This window comes from Styela clava, chromosome 2, assembly GCF_964204865.1.
Source record: "Styela clava chromosome 2, kaStyClav1.hap1.2, whole genome shotgun sequence".
Lineage (NCBI taxonomy): Eukaryota > Metazoa > Chordata > Ascidiacea > Stolidobranchia > Styelidae > Styela > Styela clava.
The window spans coordinates 13544515-13566677 of record NC_135251.1 but is presented as its reverse complement, the minus strand read 5'-3'; the positions used below and the strand labels follow the sequence as shown (position 1 = coordinate 13566677).

General features: G+C 34.6%; 1 protein-coding gene across 4 annotated transcripts; it reads left to right on the top strand.

Moving 5' to 3' along the window:
• The first annotated feature begins 5661 nt into the window (after positions 1-5661).
• On the top strand, positions 5662-22086 carry LOC120335642 (echinoderm microtubule-associated protein-like 2). Of its 4 annotated transcripts, none has more exons than XM_039403187.2 (21): positions 5662-5984; positions 8356-8526; positions 8988-9168; positions 10853-10948; positions 11626-11784; positions 11976-12002; positions 12951-13073; positions 13827-13896; positions 14621-14650; positions 15349-15459; positions 15847-15942; positions 16206-16343; positions 17063-17194; positions 17331-17453; positions 17823-17951; positions 18840-18962; positions 19215-19386; positions 19773-19958; positions 20561-20656; positions 21084-21214; positions 21599-22086. In XM_039403187.2, exons 1-21 carry the CDS (start codon positions 5945-5947, stop codon positions 21722-21724), a joined length of 2460 nt encoding a protein of 819 aa, XP_039259121.2. In that variant the 5' UTR covers positions 5662-5944; the 3' UTR covers positions 21725-22086. The 4 variants fall into 4 exon arrangements, with proteins under 4 accessions (XP_039259121.2, XP_039259120.2, XP_039259122.2 ...); XM_039403186.2 differs by lacking the exon at positions 5662-5984 and adding an exon at positions 7543-7690; XM_039403188.2 differs by lacking the exons at positions 5662-5984; positions 14621-14650 and adding an exon at positions 7544-7690.
• Positions 22087-22163: the final 77 nt, after the last annotated feature.

Below are 22163 nucleotides of genomic sequence, written 5' to 3'. Positions count from 1 at the left end.
AATCTTTGCGGACTCAACGTGCGTTAACTGTAAAACCGAACTTTGTGTGAAGGAGCAATAAAATCAAAAACAACAGAATTTTAACGAAGTACGTTTATAATTCATATTTACAAAATTCAATCGAAACCATAGCGAGGGTGCTCAGTCATTGAGATATCGAGAACTGCTCGCTCTGACAAACTCGAAAGATATTATGAGATCACTGGCGACGATTAGCTGACGAAAATTATAGGAAGGAATTTGCAACTAAAATTTCCAAATAAATTCATTCTGATTTTTGTCCTTATCGATCGCCTTCGTAAAATTAACATTATCTTTATGGCTGGTTCCTGAATTCGCTGTCATTTTCTGTCTGTATTTTTCTATTGAGTCTTTGTTTTTTTTTGCCTCGGAACAAATCCTCGGAAATGTTGTTACTGCTGATAGAACTCACCTAATGGTATTTCATATTGAAATTAATATATCCCCTCGAAAAATGTTGAAATGTTACATCTTTGTTATTTGTATTGGGAAATCTTAACGGAAGCGAAAAGTACGCGTAAACTCGTGTTTTTGTCAGAAATCTGCGAGTTCGCTGTGCAATTTAATCGTTTGATTCAGCGCGATTGATCTGCTGTGTCCAAGTCACAAGTTACCAGGTATTCCAATAGTTTGCTGTTCGAATATTTTGCCCAGCCCTCCTTGCCTTTTATGTTTTATGTAAATCCTAACGTAAATTGTAACTTGGCTGGTATTTAAGTCTGGTAAAAACGTTTTCGCCCCGCAATGAATTTTGCGACACTGAAAACGTTAGTGACCTACATTAAATATACTATTACATAACTTTCTAATTTGGTCGTTGCGGACTCATTGAACGTACTGCGGACTCATCTGAGACCGCGGACTCAGGTTGGGAAACACTGTATTAAAACCTTGGCCCTGCTCAATAATCAGATTTGGTTCCTCGCGGCTTACCTTCCACAGTAAAATTGTACGATTACTTCTTTTTTGAATATTGTATGTGATTGTTTTTTACTGATTGAAAAAAATAAACTTGACTTTTTGTGCGAAGAGTCATAGCAAAACTAGATTCCGTCTGCTCTACTAGATTTAAATCATTTATTAAAACACGAGAGCTATGCTCAATGGACACTTAGAATAAAACGAAATATATTATCATCACTTCACCGAAACCATAGTGTACCCTACGCCTTCGGTACGGTATCCTACACGAATCTAAACAGTGAAACAGCTACATGGCTATGGTAACTGACTTACTAGTACATGGGTACAAATACCGGTACAGGGACTGTCATAGCTCTTCCATGTCCTGTGATAATGATCTATTTTTCTCCATTCAATTCCAACGTGAATTGAAATACCAAGTGATCCAAGTCACTTCTCCATTACGGTACCAGGCCAAAATAAGAAGAAATTTCGATTCCCCGATAGGACAGGATAGGATTTACATATTTATCCCGAGGGAGAGGAAAGCCGAACAGACGGCTTAATCATATGGCGAACCACGGCCTCTCGTCCGGTTACCAGCCCAGGTCGGGTATGAGATTAGTTAGCCAGTTATTTGTTTTCGGAAGCATAGACTTGATGGTGGAGAAAACCGTAACCGACCAGCGGTTACGTGAACCACCCTACGGCGGCGAGGAGTCCAGCAATCCTCTCGCACATGATCATTCCCGCATGGGATTCGAACCTGCGATCCCACGAGGAGTAATCAGAGATGCGGTGGCGAGCGTATTCCTAACGCTTAGCATGATGCGCCACACCGCCGAGCCATAATCATATGCGGTGCGGTAACTTACCAGTATCTGATATTCGTTCGCGGAACGGTTCTTCCCTGTCATATAAGAACTCAATTCATTTCCCCTTATCAAATAAAAAAAAGATAGGCTACAAAATTTATGTTGTTTACATCAGAACTGTAACGAAAAGATGAGAGCGTAATTCACAGAGGTACCGTACCGTTCGGTACGGTACCTCACCAGTTGCTGTACTGTAGGCCTGCTATTTGATCGTGGAACGGTTCTTCTCTGGCATATAAAAACACAATTCAATTTGCTCTTATCAAAATTAACAAATACGGTAGGCTAGATTTACTAGAAAACTTACATTTGACATTACAGCAATATTAAGATCGCGAAAGGAATAAGTCAATTTCACTGTGGTACGGTAACTGAGCAGTACCGTACCTGCAGGCTCGATCACACAACCGCTTGAAATGGGTTTCAAATCAGTGTTCCCATGAGTAAATTTTAGAACAGCGAAATTTTGAATGAAATATCAGATCTCATAGGATTCATACGAAATTTAGAAATAAATGAAAGTGATACCCTTCTGGAAAAAAAATCAAACTTTACCACTGAAAATTTCAAAGCAATTGGTCCAGTATTCGAAGAGAAAAGCGACTTTATCATGACGAAGGAGAAGAATAATAACAACAACAACATAATATTGAAACGATCGTTATGTTCACTAAAGTGTCCGACAAGAGAGCTGTGCTCAAATATATGTACACGTCACAAGGTGTCGCTATTTTTTATTCTGACACATAACCCTTTCCGTGCGGTGGGCACGTATACGTACCCACGACAAAACTCGCTAGATTGCGGCGGGTACGTTGATGTACTCCACTGTTTTATTTAGCAATCGGTCGCAAACGGTTGGTCTAGTTTTTCCGGGTTTTAGTTTATTGATAAGAAGTCTTCGTCGAGATTAACATAAGCGACGGTAAATCTCGCTTTCGTTTACCATGGGAATTTTATTTGCGGCGGAACCAGGGAGTGTTTTTGAAATTTATGCAAATTTCGGTGTTTTTTGGGTGGTAATAGAAGACATATTATCCCTTCCATCTACCAAAGTATTTTGAGTTAGATAACGAAATTGCTACAGCAATATTATGCTATTGTTTGCCAACCAAGAAGCGGTAACAGTAAAGGATTTAGCGAATATTTCTATTTTTCATCACTGTTTGAATTTTCAACACCCAAGAAAAATAAATGTATTCTTTCTATCCGGTTTGTGACTCAGACGACCCCTTTTAAAAAAAAAATTTTTTAATCGTCAGTTGCAAGCTCTTTAAATAAGCTTTCCAACGAGCCGTCAGTGGGCAGCAGAGGATCATTACTTTTTCGTTAGTCGATCGATTAGTTGTGGGGGTACAAATGCATAAAGTCGGCGTAGCAAATACGATTATTTAATAAAAAATAAAATTCGCATGGAAAGGGATAAAAAACGAATCTCTTGAAGTCCACAGAAATTTTCAAAATAAGTAAAGTAATAGCCTTCTGGCAAAAAAATCAATCTTTAACCACTGAAAATTCCAAAGCAATTGTTCCAGTATTCGAAGAGAAAAGCGATTTCGTTATGACGAAAGAGAAGAATAACACTAACAAGAACAACAACATAATATTGAAACGATCGTTATGTACACTGACGTGTCCAATTATGCATTTTAGAAATAGTGGTAATAGACATTCAACTAGTAGGGCTTAGGCGACATAATTATATGTCTATATATGCTTTGTAGATACCAGTTCTGTATCTTCCTTGCACAAATAGTTTTTGTTAGAGATGTATCCGGAATATGAATACACTTGTCGTTTCCAATTTCAAAGTCTTTGTTTGTATATGTAGCCTTACTCCGTTGTTGTAAATTGCTCCTCGAATTTTTTTTTTGGTGTTGGAAATAAAATTTAGTTCTAATAATAGTTGTCGAAGGCAGAAAGCAGTACACAGCCCTTTGCTCAAAATTGACAGGGAAAAAAATTCGAGGCGCACTTACACGAAATTGAATAAAATGCTGCCTTTGAATAAAACTCAAATTTGTAAACGCTAATGTGTATTTGATGCTTTGTTTGTAAGCGTGTGGGCCTGTGGACAATGTCAACGTTTCTTCCTCGTCTCTGTCTGATTTTTTTTTTAAAAAACTGTACTAAAAAATCACTCATGGTCGCTAAACTCGGCCCAGCAGATAAAAAAAACTGCAGCTCGAGAAACTGCAGAAAGTAGTGCCTAGCTCTATTATAACGTAACAGTTTCGTAACAATACAGGCGATACACGTAACAGAAAATAAATGACATGAAGAGATAAAATTATTGATTCATATACACAACATTTAAATAGAGTAAGAAACATTAAAAAATTTATAACAAATACCATAGGTAAAATATTTAATCACGTTGGTATTGGTTATTTTTTTTTACACAATTCTGTTAGTTTTTGTGGCGCACATAGCAAATTGGAGACCGCTGGTCCAGCGAATTGCCTCGCAAGCCATGCGAATGACCTCCTCTGTGGATGAATACGATCATAGGCTTGATCGAGTCATAACGTAGCGCTGTAGTGCAAATATGTGTAAAGGGTTTGGTACAGTGTCTGTACTCAGTTCAAATATCATGTCTCCGTCGTCCCTCTCTCACACGCCCCAAGTATCTGTCAACAAATGTATTTTCTCTCAGACTATTTTTAAGGAAAGAAATCAATCATGCCTGAAAAGCCACAGCAGACACATTTATTGATTCAATTTCAGGAGAATTAATGTACCGATATGTGAACTTGCGCTTGTGCCCCTCATATCAATATTATTATCGACGTCGTGACAAACGAACAACGAAAACGAATATAAGAAAGCAGATTTACTGGTGTTAGGATGTAGCAGATGACAAGGAGTGAAGTATACCGCACGCCCAAGCTTGATACGGTTGTATGTACGGTTCCGCAGCTCTGTGGTACTTCTTTAGCGCGGTAGATTTCTGAAGTGCTTTCTGTGCCTGTTAGGACAAAATATATTCTGCATGTATTACTGCGTTATGACGTTCCTAAATTAATTATGTTCGTGTACGGACACGGTATTATAAAGCAGTAACTGGGTACTGGCATACTTTTTTTGGGATAGCACTATAGGCTAATGTGATAAGGCTGTAAGTCATCGACGGTTCGAGATATCAAAGGCTGAAGAATCCTGGCAAGTCCTGCAAAACGGAAATATTTGTTAATTTCTGTCTTTAGGGATTTTATTTTATCCAGTTGCAGTATCCACTATCCAGATCATTGTTCCTAATATTGTAACACACATACTTCACAGTTTGTTTGGGTACCTATATTTGTATATATCATAAGCCTTTAACAGTTTAGTAGATGTTTTCAAGAAGCTGTCACTTCATAAATATATATTTTGAAATTCGCTTTTTTTAAAAAAAAGAGTTAAAATGTCTTTCAAGCAAGCATGCACTTCCTTCGAGCTTCACGATTGATGGGGTAATAGATTCATGATTTGATCTCCTTAACCTATTACAGTATTAAAAAAATTGTCCAATAGAAAATTCAGTAGGCAGACAAAATCACTAAAACTAGTTGGATAGGAGAATCTGCGGAGTATCAGAGAGTTAGTGTTCAATAAAAAGTTTTGAAACCTCTACAATAAACTTCTGCAGTTCTTGCAATACATTAATATCTGAATATTGTACATTCTTTGATGGGAATTTATTCTTGCTATAAAGCTAGGTTATTGCTTATATGGAGATGATTGCTATTTAAATAATTACCGCTAATAATCGAAGATTCAACGATTATAAATGGTTGCATGCCCTTGCTATGGGTTATAAAAAAAAGTTTAGTTAAGAAAAATGAGGAATAAAAACAGTGACATCGTTTGAATTTAATTTTTACAGTTGTGATTTAGGATTTTTGTGATATCGTAATGACCTAGCCTATTCTTTAGTACACAAGATATTAATAAGACTTGAAACTGTAAAGTTGCATGTGAAGGTTGGATACAGCTACCGGTGAATCTGTAAATGGACCAAAACTGAATAATGACCTCAAAATAAACCAGCTCCAATTTCAAGACATCAACTTCTGAACTTGGAGACCCAACGGCTTGATAGCATAATTGTGCCTGAATTACCTATCGGCTGCAGTTTTATATGGTTGCAGGATTGTTTGAGGATGATGAATGGATCAAATCACCAATTCAATCTATTTGAAGGTTTGTTCAATCAGTCATTTGTTTTTAATCTTTATTTTATAATAGATCCTTATTTAGGCTTTCATACTAAAATGATGTTATGAGGATTTTTTCATGCTACCTAGCTGCAAGGTAGATTTCACACTATAGTACTAGCGGGAGGTATATCTCTCGCTTAAAATAAAAAACTGAAGCCAACTATGTTTGGCAGTTTCGGGGCGCAATAGCCAAGCCTATCTCAAGCATTTTTTACAACCATTTTTTACAACCATTTTGTGTACACTATCAACGTTTCAATGATTAAAGAGCCATTCTGCCATTCCAGGAAACAAGTAAAACCGATGCATTTAGGCAGCATATGGTGGTTGACTCGTTGCTATGGTAGCACCCCAAATTCATATTATCAAGCATGGTCGAGATGTAATAGAAATTCTGTAGTATATGCAACTGATGATTTGTATGTGACGTTTATTTCCTACGATTGTAAAACACAGACACTACGTGTAATGGTATGTTTACATAGACCTGATGTTATTGACTTGCTACGGCTTCCTCAATCTATTGTCTGATGGTTTTTTATTACATGTACTATGTGTAAGCCATGGTTGGACCAACATGTTGAATATTACACACAAGAAGTTGAATGCAATTTTGAATTCACTATCTCATTACTGTTTCTTGATTGTGTTTACTTGAAATGCTTCTAATCTTTTGTAAATCACTGGACTGTATTATGCCACCATGATTCTATGCAGTTTCAGCAGCTCTTGACATTTTAGTGGTTGCCCACCACAAGCTTGCTCAGAAATGACAATATTTTTCTTCTGAGTGAGTGCTTGTGACCTTTCTTTGAGCAAATGCTCTTGGGAAAATTTCTTTCATTCCAATTATCTAATTCTGATTCAAAATATATTTTTGTCTCATCTTTGACTTTTTTCTTTCAGCCATCTTATCTGTTCTCCTATTCTCAGGAATAAATATGAAATTTCAGCATATTGCAGCTACCCTGTACAACCTTTTCGCTTATAAAAGTACTGTTTTTTTTTCATGTTTCACTACTGGACCTGTTCTAAATGTTGACACCTTTACACCCTTTATCTGGACTGTGCAATTAAGTACCCAAATACCTGATATCATTTCCTATTTTTGGTCTGCATTCATTTTTGAATCAAGTATTTGACGAGATTCCAACCTACAAATCATCCATGCTTCTATCATGCAGCCGTCGTGTGCATGACGTATTTTCAATAACAGGAAACATTGTTTCCTTATTGGTTTTCAAAAAAGTCTGGTTACAGTGTCGTATTTGTATTGTAACTAAAGCTAACAGTCATTGATAGAATATTACTGGTCTTTGTTTGCAGACTCTTTTGTTAACTATGCTATTATGCTTTGAGCTGCTTGGTATTCTTTTTTCCCTAAGGGATTCATGAAAACGATTGTCAGATGATATATTATACGTTATAGTAAGCTGACGGAGTATTCACTTTTCAAAGCAGCTGCTGTTTGGTTACACATTTAGTAGCAACAAACTTAGTATATTGTACATTTTAGAAGGAGATATGAGAATGTGTTATAGTGTTTTTTATATAATTTTTTTGTTTTGAGGTTCTATTTGTATGGTTTAGAATCAGTGTAATTGAATACACATATTCTGTAATTATCTGAGTTTTTCTTATGAAACATGGCAGAGAAATTTATATCGATTGGAAGCAGTCCGACTAAAAGTAAGATTTGTTTTTATCGGTGATGATTCTGAATGATCAGAGGCAATGTATCATTTGTATGCCTTATTATTGTGTATTTACTGTATTTTTTTTCAGAGCACAGTATATTTGGAATGAAAACACGAAGCTGCAGACGTTCATAGTATAGAAAAAGTTTAGGGAAAGTTTATACCAATACGAATATAACACATCGATCATAAAAACTGCAAAAAATAATGGCTACCTTTATTCCCTGCTAAGGCTTTACTCTGTTCAAAATTGCAATGCTTAGCATTGGAGCAATTGTTCAGAACGGTACTTTTGGGGCCTATATTTGAAAATTTATATTGGAGCGGTATTTAAATTATTTCATTATTTAAATGCTGAAATTCTGGTACAATACCATCTCATGATGAACAGAAAGTTATTCTTGACACTATTTGTGTTGCACAATAAAATAAAAATAATTGAATATACCATTTTCTGATTTTTTTTTTCATATGAACTCATATGAACTGATATCTTTTGTGCAAAACAAGGTATATATATTTAGTAGCAAAGTAGCAGAAAATTTGTTTGTTTATTAAAAATAAATAATAACTGATTTTTTCTGCTCATTTCTATTGGTCATTATATTTAATAACCCATTTGTTCATCCATTTTATAACAATGCATAAAATATTTAGATGGAACTGAAGATAGATTGCGAGCTTTGGAGCAGAGAGTTGAAATGCAAGAAGATGAAATTACATTGCTCAAATCATCAATGGCCGATATGTTGAGACGTCTTGCAGAAACTGAAAATTCTATGCAACACAAAAATAACACATTTGTCAGAAAACCTGTTGCTCTCAAAGGTAGGCTTCACATATTTGGTTTGAGAAGTCTAAGATAGGATGCGAAATAGTAATTTTTATTGCTTTGACTAATTTCTTTAGCATACCTATTTGACTCCTAATTGTCAGTTTTTGTTTGCAGTCATAACACAATGTAGTTCACACTATTTAGTGTTGAGTAGAACTCCCTAATAAACCCTAAGTTTTAAATCAAGTCTTGGCATCGGTCATCTGAGTATCGAATCCCCCAAGTCGAGTTCATTACTGAGTTAATTCTCACTGCTGGTTAGTTGATGACAAGTCTGACATCCCTGTAAAATAACTCGAGTGTATGACAAATGATGACTCAAGCCTTGACTCAAGTCAATCACTCAAGTCTTCCTTACATTTGCACACATTGCTCAAATGTAATTCAATTCTTCACATGTCGAGTCTATTCAGACAGAAGTTCATCAGAACGCCTCGTATCTGTTCATTTACAGGTCAGTTTACTCCGCTGCCATCTCGACCTGCTGTAGACTCAACACCATCTCCTCGTACTCGTTCTAACCCACCTCCACCTTCACCCAGTGCACGACGTAGATCGAACTCATCGCCATTCAGAAACATTCCCGGACCTGCCTCACCTGACTATAAGTTAAATGGAGCTACAGGAGATATGAGGTATTTGATTTTGCATTTGTTTTATAGTACAGTGATATCTCGGGAGTAGACACTCCAACAATTCTGTAGTCGACCAAAAATGCTGTGGTACTCGAACAGAAATTCGGCGCTCCCGAGCAGCTGTCGAGTGAGATGACGTCACCCGAACCTCGCATCTCAACGGCCTCTTGACCTTTCAAATATATGGACGCAAAAGTCAAAACAAAGTAGTACGGGTGCAATCTTTACCGATACGGCGATCTTCATGACTTATGCAAAAGAAGAACTGTCACAGAGTGCGCAATTATAATGACTTTGTCGCACAGTATATTCTCGATTTATTGGCTATATATATATTATTAAATGAGGAATTGTGGATTATTTGACCACCTGTTGACTTGCCCTTTTCTGAAATGTACAGAAAAATAATTATACAATAAATGCTAAAAATATGCATAACAGCTCCTGTAGTAACTTTTGTACAGAGCCTTACTTGGACTGAAAGACGTATAGAATGTATAAAGAAATTATTACTACTATTTACCCCTTCTTAGCATGTGGTTTCTTGTATCAATATCATCTTCATATGTCAAAGGCTTGTAACCCGCCCTTTGTGCAAATGTCCATAAAAACATTACATGCCATATATTCAATTCTGTCAATATAAATATACCAACCAAAATTTTGAATTTGAATTATTACAAATTTTAAAATATTACTACACTATATATTTCTGATTTGTTCTGAACTTTGTATTGACCTAAATATAATTCAGCAATGACTACCGGTATTTGTGTTTTAAAATAAATACTTCATTACGGGCACTAGCTCAATCCAGTCAAAAATTGATATAAATATCAGTCAAAAATTGGAATTTGAATCATTACAAAATTTGAAATATTACCACACTGTATGAAATTTCAAAATTGTTGCGAATCTAGTCTCGACCTAAGCATTAGAATGTCCATTTCTGTTTTTAAAAATAAAAACTTCATCACTGGAAGTCTGGAACTACCCCAATCCAGTCAAAAATTTGTTTCCTGCACTTAATTATATTTCATGAGCGCTCCATAATTTCATTATCTATGGCTGAACCAACTGTTCCATTGAGAATTGCAATGCTTGATCCATTGCATTGATTTTCATTTGCATGATCAATTCAACCTAAACCACTGGACAGCTCTTATTTAGCTAAATCATAATGAATAATGTATGTCAGGCTGACCTTAGTACAATGCAAAATTAAATTTGGTCTGAAATTATACAGTTATGATCAAGCATGGTATGCTGATGAAGTCAAATCATGAATATGTTCATACTTGGTCTTGTATGATCCGTGCCTAACCCATTTTTCTAGATACCGGTCGATGTTAATCATTAATATTTATAGGCTGCACTGGACTGCCATTTACTGATCTCGTGCTTTTTTCCTTGTGTGTGTGAGGTATATCGTGATATATTGATTGCGGCTTGACACATTATCAATTAGTCTGTTGGCTTTTTCTGTCGTAGAACAGACTACTTGCAAAGTGAAATTGCAACTGTATATAGTTGTTTACCCTGCGTTGATTTAGTTTCAATAATTTTAAAAAATTTGAAAAGATGTCTCGTGTTACCAAAAGCAAACCGTTGAAAGGTAGATCCAGAAATCCCAGGGCAAAATCGTAAGTACTTTTTATGTATTTTCATTTTTTTGATTACACAGAAAGGCTGGATCTACTGAGCAACTTTTCTCTAAAGATGGAAAAAGATTTAACTCTAAAACTTCAACAAAACCGAGATCACGGCCAGGGACTCCAAGGTTTTATCATTTTTAGTCCTCTTTTAAAGGCAAAGTTTGATTGGTTCAGATTTGTAAATTGATAATGTTAATAATATAATATATGATGGATGTCATTAGGAATATTTATCTTGTATATATGGTATAAGGGCCCGAAGTGGACAATTATATTCGCTAATGGATGCTAAGTTCTTGGTATTGTTAGGGTGAATGTTGTCTTTTAGAATTAGAAAGTAGAAAATATTTTTTTATTTCAAGATTAGAGGAATTTATACGGGTCTATTTTTTAAATTTATGCTATGCTGTTTGCCCATTTATTTTAATTAAATGGGATCGCTCTTTTTTATTAATTACCTACTCCCATATTATTTGTCTTACAAACCTTTTCTCTGGCTATGCCGTACCTATACTAGTGAGCGGTCTTCATAACCGTATAATTGAACATTACTCTCTTGTTTAATATAATTTAAATGCAATACAAAAAATTTCCCATTAATTCATGTAGATATCTTAAATATGATGTTGAATGAGAGCCCTCAGCAATCCAAACTAATTAAAATATTTTTTGTAGTACTGTCTAAATTGGACTTTTTTATTAGTTCTATTGCTTTCACAATCACTCATTACGAAGTAGTTGAAAGTGTTTGAAATTGAGATGTAATTCTCACAATCTAAATGTAATTTTTTTCTTATTTCAGCCACTTCAAGGAAGCTACTTATAATTCTGAAGAGGGCAATGTACGTATGCATCTCAAAGGAAGGCCAGTGGTGTTGTATTGTCAGTCAGCACTCAAGGAGTCATATGATATCTCAAAACCACTCGAAGCACCTGATAAAAAGCTCAAGCTCGATTGGGTGTATCTTTTGTTTAAAATGATTAATTTTAATGCATATTCACACTACTAAATACAGTATATCAAAAATCATTATTTGTTATGCAATGCTATAACACGTCTTTCATTGAGAGTTGTTGTATATTTTTTTCTATCATAAATATTATTTTCAAAATATGATATTCTTTAACTGAAATATGTACATGCAAACACAGTTATGGATATAGAGGAAAAGATTGCAGGTAATTTTTTTTTCATCTTTCCGTCAATTTATTAATGTCAAAAACACATATGACCTAATAGTTCTGCACTTAAAAACCATCCATTTAGAATTTGGATGGTTATCGTATAAGATTATTTTACTGTCGCAATTAAGTTAGGTTATGTTAGGACATGCTCACTTGATGTTATTATTAGCATGACATCCTGTTTGTGAAAAAGGATATGTTTCACTCACATTAATAATTGTTCGTAGTACTGTCACCAAGAGATGGCCCAAACCTAATACTATATACTACATTCAATATGAACAAATGCTATTTTCAAATATCAAATATTGAATAATTTTATCAAAAAAATAAAGCATACTTTTAATTTGGTTTTCTGTTTTATATTACCAGAAGTTAATTAAATCTCTTTTTTTTTTGTCCGTCAGTTATCTAATGCCCAACATGATTTTTTTTTATAAAATATTCTGATACTGTCGATTAGTCTAGGTCTAGGACATCCCATTACCATTTGCAACTTGCGTAGCTTCTACTACATGCTCAATTGATATTGTTTGATAGCCGTGACTTCTGTTCATCACATAGGAATTCTAAATTCAAAGATGTTTTTCTGGGCATAGGCGTTTTGTTTGAACACTTCTTTCATAGTTATATCTTAGTTACATCCTTTCCAACTGCTGTAGTTATAACTTGGCATAGAATAAAATAATGTAACCCTATTTTGATTTATGCATGAAAGCAAGCTCATGTATAGCTTTGATTAAATTTACATATTTTATACAACTTCTCATTGTCATGAGCGCTAATATTGCCATTTTTACCCATGTCTCAAGATGTGTGATACATTCGTATTTGTACTGAAAAGTAAAAGTAAATCGTGAGATTGAAAAGATTGGGAACTCCTGATTTTATTCAAGTTCATCCTTACTCAAACTACATTAATTATTGAAAATTATTTTCCAGGTCGAATCTTTACATCTTACCTACTGGAGAGATGGTTTATTTCATTGCTGCTGTTGTTATTTTGTATGATCCTAAAGAAGGATCGCAAAGACATTATCTCGGTCATAATGATGACGTTAAATGGTAAGGAATATTTATATGTATGTTTTGTCTTTTATTATTTTACTGTCATTCATTTTTAACTACTAATATAAACTCTATACTGCTTTTTCATTCAGAATAAAGTAAGTTATACAAAGTGGAAAATTTGTTCCAGAAATTCATACAGCGCTATTGGACTTTTATCATTTTTGGACTAGGCTATGAGCAAGTCAGGGTTACTCTAATATAAAAATGATAATGCTCGATTGAATTAGAATGAATAGATTATCAGCTTGATGATTTTTAATCTTCTCTGTCAAAAATAGATCACTCCACATTTAATATTTACTAACGAACTAATTTCTAACTATAGTTCACTCTGATTATATGGAAGTCCACATTCAAGATTGTTATATTTTTCAATTTTTCATTCCATTCTTTCAATTGTACGAGCATGTTACTGTATCACAAAATTTCATATCAAGTTTTTTTCCACTAAATTCACAAATCTATTTGATTCAATTTTCACTGATGTATCGTTACTGTAAATCACTGCATCACTTTTCAAGGAGAACATAGATAAATAATATTGCATGTTTTTTACTCACATTGAAGTATAGGCAAATATCATGTACCATGCATATAGAAAATATTCATTATCAAAAACCGGGCGACTGCAAAATCCAATTTCTAAAATCAATAAAATTGAATAATTGATTCAATCCACTTGATCTCGGTTATCCTCTTGATTACACTGTTCTCACGTATTAAATCTGTATTGATTTGTTTTTTCAGTCTAGCAATTCATCCAGACAAATTAAAAATTGCCACAGGTCAAGTGGCTGGATTGGAACTGGATGGGAGAGTAAGTACATAAAGTATTTTATTATATTTGAAGAAGTCTAATTTGAAAACCTCATTTGGAATGATGTGGCAATGTACAACACTATCTCTAATTTTCAAATTTTTAATTACTTTGTTATTAATTTCAAGGTTTATTTTGATTATATTAATTCCTATTTTAATATTTTCCTGATTATCATTTTTCTTTATTACGTTTGTTTTATTCTCATTTTATACGAGTTTATGACTGTCACATGGTAAAGGCGAATATTTGAAACTGCCCAAGTGCACAAAATTGGGATTCTGTTCAAATTTGGTCAAGAATTTCTTATAAGTATAAATTTCAGACTTCAATGGTGATATAAGAAGTCACTATTTTTGTGAAAACTCAAAAGACATCAAGTTCACTATGCGTTCTTAGCCGTCTTTTAAAAACACTTGCATACACATAAATTTTCGTTATCAAAATTTGATTTTCTCAAGAGTTCGGATTGCGAGTCGGGAGTCAAAGTTAAAATTCTTCTTGATCTGAAGACAAAGTTTTCCCAGGCTCCACAGCCTTGCTCTGCTGAATTCATAAGGCAGCTGATACTTTTAGGCGAATTAGCAATTCACCATGGTCCTCTCTGTTACGATAGAGAAATATTGCTTTTTAACAAACGTCCCTATGGCGAAATTCCTTTTAACAAATTATTTATTCTTAATTGCATATATTTTTGCAATTTTTGATTCGTTGCGCACTATAGGAGTTCAGAGGGCGAAATTTATGTTCGAAGGTATATTTTGTTGGAGTGATTGTAGTACTCTTGATTGTGAATTCACATCTCATTGTAAAGTTACATATTTATTAACAAATACCTTATTATAAAACTTTGCAATCGTAGCATGTGTTTTATTTAAATAACGATTTATATTATTGTCTTCATCTTAGATATTTTCATCAATCATCATGTTTTATGTGTTAACCCATTGGTGCATTCGTGAAATTTACTAACAGTACAGAATGCTCTTCTTGTAGTTGAAATGCCATGAATTTTATGTGAATAACTCGTTAATATCATATTAAATTTCTGATTTGTTTTAATGAAAATCTTGCTGGTAAATACGAGTAATAATCTAGCTGAACTGTTGTATATTACTTATTGCATGAAATAATACTCATACCAACAATTGCCACTTTGTTGAATCTGGCAGAAAACAAGACAAGTTAGGCGGCAGAAAACTATGTTATGGTTCAATGAATATCTATATTGATTTTGTTCTGTCAAAATGCTCAAGTTAAAAACAATATACTAAACTTTGCCTGCTTTTTTAAATCTTCTAAGATGATTAGAACAATTTGACACTACTGAAAGTGCTGCTTATGCAGGGTTTTGTTCATAGCAAAATGTGTCGCACAGAAAATAATTATAATTTCTAATTTACCTTTCCTACTATTTTATATATTGATTATGATTTATTTTTGTCAACCTAGCCTAGGCAACCTCACATTCGAGTGTGGGATGCAGTCAGTCTCAACACTCTTCATGTTATTGGTCTTGGAATTTTTGATCGATCGGTTGCTTGCGTCAGCTTCTCCAAAATTGTGAGTATAAAATACTTATATCATTCAAATTGCAAATATATATTCAACTATGGACTCAGCGAAATTCATTTTATACTTGCCGTTGCAAATCTCCGTTACTAGCATCCCTTTTTATTTTACCTAAAACTGTCCCATACATCTTCCCTCGTGGGAAGCGCACAGGTGTGATTTCTTCTGGATGGTCAAGGAAGGCGCAACCAACCAGTAGTTATTGGAACCACCCTACAACGGCGAGAAGTCAACTATCCTATTTCTCATAATTATATCCCAAAGGATTGAATTGGTTTATTGGTATTGTGTTGTATGATGTTGATCTACTTGTGGAAGTGAATATTGCTCTAGTCTAACAAAATCGCTTTAATTTTTGCTTTGAACATGTTTTTCTAGGATGGTGGAACTTATCTTTGTGCAATAGATGAATCGAATGATCATGTACTTACTGTGTGGGATTGGGAAAAGGAAGCAAAACTTGCTGAGAGCAAGGTAGGTTCTGTTTTGCATTCACGAATTTCAATACTATTTTTCTTTTTTACTGCAATTTTATCGTTCTGTGAACTTCTGTGAGTATATACTAAAACATGAGTTGGTATTTAATGATAGAATCTAAATTAACCAAAAAAAAAATAGTGCATCCTGCAATATTAGGTATGAATCCTTTTAATAGAAATTCATGAATTTTTACGAATTAGAGATTAAAATTTCATATGAAAATGAAGAAATCCATAATTTTCTTTTGTCAATTACAGTCATCTAAAGATCCTGTAGTTACTTGTGAGTTTAATCCACATTCAGAAGAAATACAGATTGTAACTTGTGGAAAAAGTCATGTTTTATTTTGGAAATTAGAAGATGGACAACTAGTCAAGAAGCAGGGATTATATGAGGTGAATTTTTGACTTTATAACATCCTTTTATTTTGATTTTTCTGAATTCAATGATACTGCAGTATTGTCAACTTATTTTATGAAATTGGTGTTTTTTGTTTCAAAAGATATAATAAGATTCTTGTCCAGTGGTTTCATGATCAGTGGCCTGTTTCCAAAGACTCAATATTTATGGCCCCTTAACTCTTCTATAAAATGCCTAGTTTCACTTTTAACACATTTCCATCAGTCTTTAATTTAATATTAAAAACATCATAGAGCGCAAAGAAATAATCACTGAATTTATTTTAAATTAATGTATGTAGCCATCACGAAAGGCACAGAGTGAAGGTTTTTGCTCATGATCCCAGAGGGCTGCTGCTGCTGGTCCTTTTGGTGGGGACAACCCCTGTACTAGTTTGGGCAGACATAATACAATAATGACAATGAATATAATATGTTTGATATTTTGAAGAATCGTTTTACCTCAGCTAGTTACTTAACTGAATTTATTAGTTACCTGTGACTTCCCTTCCCCAGTAAAAGTGTAATTTTCATTTTTTTTTTGTATTTTATGTGTTCATTTTTTTATTTTTATATTTACTGGTTGGAAAAAATAAACTTGACTTGACTATAGCACCTATCATAAATCCTGAATTTAATACAGTGATTCTGTAAATTTTTAATCTATTTAACCTTTCCAATAACTCTCTAAACCATTTTCTCCAATATTTTTTTAGAAACACGACAAGCCAAAGATCATTCACTGTCTTGCATTCACAAGTTCTGGTGTTGTTATATCTGGTGATTCCAATGGAAATCTTCAAGTTTGGGCTCAGGGAACTTCCAAACGCATTTCAAAGTTTATCACTGTTAGTATATTTACATATAAGTGAATTAGCAGCAATCGAAATGATCGCATGATTTGTATTTGGTTGAAATCTGTGAATTGACCAATACTATCATTAATTTTTGACTTATTTTTCTTACCCATATCTTATACAACAGGGTGCTCATGAAGGAGCTGTGTTTTCAATTTGCATGTTACGAGATGGAGTATTTGTTACTGGTGGAAAAGATGGAAGAATTGTAATGTGGGATGCTGATTTCAATAAAACAAATGAAGTTCAGGTATGTGTACATTTTGATCCTAATATATGTCTGTGTAACTATCAAGCTTACCGTACCTATTTTTCCTATATTGTTTGTAATGGTGGTATCGTATGAGTCTAATGCAGAGATGCTGTAGCAAGGATATAAATGACTATTCAGAGTGGTTTAAAAGTCTTGCTGCAAACTAACATTTCTTTAATATTTTGCCTGACCTCTAGGATTAAACTGTTTTTTAAACTTTATTATCTGTGGCCCCTTTCCAAGAGCTCTCAATCACATTGTGGCTCTCTAAGATGGCTGAGGCCTGTGACCCTTAATTTTATATGGATTACCTTTTGAAAGTGATCTGTGTGCATTTGTTTGTTGATTATCCTTTTCTTTTTCAAGCTTCCTAATCTGAATGGAGGAGGAATACGAACCATATCGTATGGTACCGGTGATTCTTTACTAGTTGGAACTAAGAAAAATTCGATATTGTACGGCAGTCTACAATCAGGTTTCGATACTGTTGTCAAGGTATTCATCATTAAAACAATTTCAATAAGAATTTTCACAACTATTAAACTAATTTTCGGATTGAGATGAGATAAAGTAGAATTTAGGATGGGAATTGTATTACCCTACTTGGGTCGGTTATTCTCCTCTACTTTAATGTGCGTGTTGTCTTGCTTTGAGAAAGTTGTCTTAAAAAAAATTAGGATTATTAATATTCCTTTTCCATTGAAATTTTTTGTAAAGACTATTCTTCTGAATTTTCACAACTTGTCCCACCAAGAAATGTTTTCAGCAGTCTTACCTGACCTGAAAACTGATTATATGTGAGACTGACATACCATTGTAAACAAACAGCCATCTTCTATTGTAAAACTGCTTGGTAATAAAATAATTCATTCACAACTTGTTCCACCAAGAAATGTTTTCAGCAGTCTTACCTGACCTGAAAACTGATTATATGTGAGACTGACATACCATTGTAAACAAACAGCCATCTTCTATTGTAAAACTGCTTGGTAATAAAATAATTCATTCACAACTTGTTCCACCAAGAAATGTTTTCAGCAGTCTTACCTGACCTGAAAACTGATTATATGTGAGACTGACATACCATTGTAAACAAACAGCCATCTTCTATTGTAAAACTGCTTGGTAATAAAATAATTCATTCAAAATCTCATCTCCCCAACGTTTATAGGTACCTTCTTGGAATCCCGGGAGTATATTAGACTAGTCCTGGAATCGAGATGAGGATATTTATGGCCCTAACCCTACTTGTTCCATTGTTTACTATCAGTATTCGCTTTAGCCTAGCCAGAGAAATTTTCATGTCGAAAGTTTTTTCCAAAAATTTCTAGCAAGTTCTGGGCCAGTTCTCTTCAAGAAAATCATAATAAATATTACTTTCAGGGTCATGTTGAAGAATTGTGGGGTCTTGCTGCTCACCCCAACAAACAACATTTTATAACTGGTGCATATGATCGCAATCTCACACTTTGGGATGCTGACACTCATAAACCTATTTGGACAAAGGTAAGCTTAGTGGAATTACCAAATAAAGGAAAAACTAAGGTTACTAGACAAGCTTGTTGGAAATGAAGTGGACTCATGTATTGCTTTGTTATTGTGTTGTTGGTTGTGTTATCCTTGTTGTGGAAAATCGCTTTTCTCTTCAGCTACTGAACCAATTGCTTTGAAATTTTCAGTGGAGGCGACAAATGTTAGAACAGCTATCCTTGTTTTTTTATGTTCTATGACATTCTTTGTAAATAATCTATTTTACAGGAAATGGACGACCAAATTCAATCTGCTGACTTCTTCCCGTGTGATGAAGGAGCTGTGGTTGCTGTAGCTATGACAACCGGTCGATGGCTGGTTCTAGACTCTGAAACATCTGAACTTGTTACTGTGCATACTGATGGAAATGAACAACATGATGTTATTACTTACTCGCCAGGTAGGAGATGCCCAATAGGGTTTCAACTTTAAAAATGTATTTATATGTTTATAGGGGTTACAGCACATTTGCCCTCACATACATTTTTGCCCGTAAACTGCACTCGGGGCATTTGGACCTGCATACTTTTGCACCTACTGATATTCTCACCCATGCATTAGTACTGCAAAATTATGCACCTGCGGACATTTGCTTTTGCTTATAGATTACATTTGCGAACACTACACCCATGTACATTTGCGCCCTGAACGTTTGCACCCACAAGTATTTCCCCCTATTTACATTTGCACCCAGCACTCTCATACATTTGCATCTAAGTTTGCACTCCTGTTTATTTGCACTGTACTTTCTAATATAATACTTATATCTGTGAATATATTTTTCAGATGGAAACTTCATTGCCATTGGATCACATGATAACAACATCTACATTTATGCTGTCAGTGAAAATGGCAGGAAATATCAAAAACAAGGAAAGTGTGTCGGACACAGTAGTTACATAACACATGTAGATTGGTCAAGTAATAGCACCATGTTGCAGTCAAATTCCGGCGATTATGAAGTTTTATATTGTAAGTAACGGTTGTTGTAGTTTTTTCAACTCATTAACAGTTGTTGAAAAGTTACCTACCAGCTTAGTGGGTAATCCTTTTTATTGATGTACAGCTGCAAAATTGCCACAATTCGAAGTCTATTCAAACACTGAGTTAAGTCCCTTGAAAGACCTCGCAGACATTTGTCTTTTTATAATATTACTGGTTGTATTCCTACTACTCGTATGTCTTTATCATAATGCTATGAGAACTTGCCATTTTAGTTTGAGTTTATTCCACAAATAGTAGCTTAATTGAAAACGCTAAGAGGTGGGAAATATAAGTAAACTGCGCCTGACCGGGACACCGTCAAGCAATATAAAGCCCAGTCCTGCATGGCCCTCCACCTACCTCTATAAAGATAAACTTTGAATGAATCAAGCACCACACGTGATAGACTTTCATGGCAAGTATGGGACAAGACATTCAAGTTAAGTTTCACTGGTCAGTTCATGACGAGTCCAAGTCTTTAATAAATAGTGATTCTAGCCTCCCAACACCACAAACAGGCTTGTTTGCTTCAGTCTTTTTATTCATTGTAATACTCAACTCTGAGAAAATTTTCGTATTTTTTTCATAAGGGGATGCTCGTACATGCAAGCAAATTGCATCTGCCTCCTCAACCAGAGATGTAGAATGGGCAACTAGTACATGCACTCTGGGATTCAATGCTTTCGGTAAGGATTGTACATTTACATGATTGTCCAATACAATGTGTCCACTGTCCACTAACATATATCACAGTAGGGCGCTCCAGATGTCTGTGTACAAATATGGAGGTAACTAATTTTGCTCGCTCACTTTACATCAAGTTGTGTAAAGGGACTGAAACTTATGGGCGGAGGGTATATTCACTTGGCTAACACAGTAAGACAGACAGACTTGTAATAGAACTAAATCTGGATAAAATTATGGCCTAACCCTAACCTGGTACAAATACTAGGGGGGTTCTCACAATAATGCTAAATAACTACCGCAATGAATATTCGTAAAATAACGTAATATTTCTATAAATCAAGCACGATTGGAAGGCCTGACCTTAGCATATGATGTGCGTTTCATGCTATATTGCACCAGCAAGATGATTATATGTTTTTGATGCAGGTGTATGGCCAGAAGGTGCTGATGGTACAGATGTAAATGCTGTTTGCAGATCACATGATACAGCTTACTTGGCATCTGGTGATGATTTTGGAAAAGTTCATCTTTACAAATATCCATGTAATAAACCAAGGGTATGTGATTTATTAATTACAATTCATTTATTTCTAAAGGTATTTTCATGTTGTCATTATCGGACACCAAGTGGGCCTATGGATCATTTTTTTGTTGTTAACATTCTTCTTCTTGTTGTTGTTGTTGTTGTGAAAAAAACGCTTTACTCTTTAACTACCGGACAAATTACTTTGAAACTTTCAGTGGTTAAAGATAAACGTTGTCGCTAGGAAGCAATTACTTTTACTTATTTCAAAAATGTTATGGGCATTATGGGTTCGTTTCTCACTTTTGCGCAATAAGGTCATCAAAATTAAAAATTACGCACAATGGGCAGTTCCGTGTTTGCATTTTTAGCGAGCTAGCGGTCTTTAATGCTCTCTTATTATGGTGTTTTCATTCAGGCTCCCAGCTCGAAGCATTCTGGACACAGCAGTCATGTGACTTGCGTGAGGTTTCTAGGGGATGACAGCACTCTCTTGTCCACTGGAGGTCAGGATTGTGGTATTATGCAATGGAAGGTCGTTTAATCCTGTAGCCACCTCTGAAGTAATTCAAAAGCCCGTGTATAATAATACAGTCAAGTCCAGTGTTTATCTGTTGAAACAGTACTTATCATCAAAACTTTTAGTATCTTTCATCTTAAAAATGTATTCATGGAGATTTGTAATTCCTCTTAACGTCTACACATTTTAGTAATTTTGAGTGTTCAATGTATGGTGCAATCACTGACATATTAACCAAATGGAAAGCTCCATACTAATTGTGTTCGCATGTTTGAGATTCGAAGCTTTTAGCTAGTATGTTTTATTAAATCGTTTTTTGTAACCTGATGTCTGATAGTATTTGTAGATGTTGCACATGTTCTTATTAAATTGTCTTTATAGCAGTGTGTGGTATTGTAATTATTGCGTGTTGCTGGCAAGAAGGGTATGTTCTACCTAAATTAGGGATAATAGTCCTGTCAGG

What these genes read in the sequence shown, in the direction of transcription:
- LOC120335642 (XM_039403186.2), top strand. Translation starts at nt 7,648, where the DNA reads ATGGCAGAGAAATTTATATCGATTGGAAGCAGTCCGACTAAAA. An exon ending in TATAGAGGAAAAGATTGCAG is followed by an intron (nt 12,003 to 12,950) that starts GTAATTTTTTTT and finishes ATTATTTTCCAG; the next exon opens with GTCGAATCTTTACATCTTAC. An exon ending in ATAAACCTATTTGGACAAAG is followed by an intron (nt 18,963 to 19,214) that starts GTAAGCTTAGTG and finishes TCTATTTTACAG; the next exon opens with GAAATGGACGACCAAATTCA.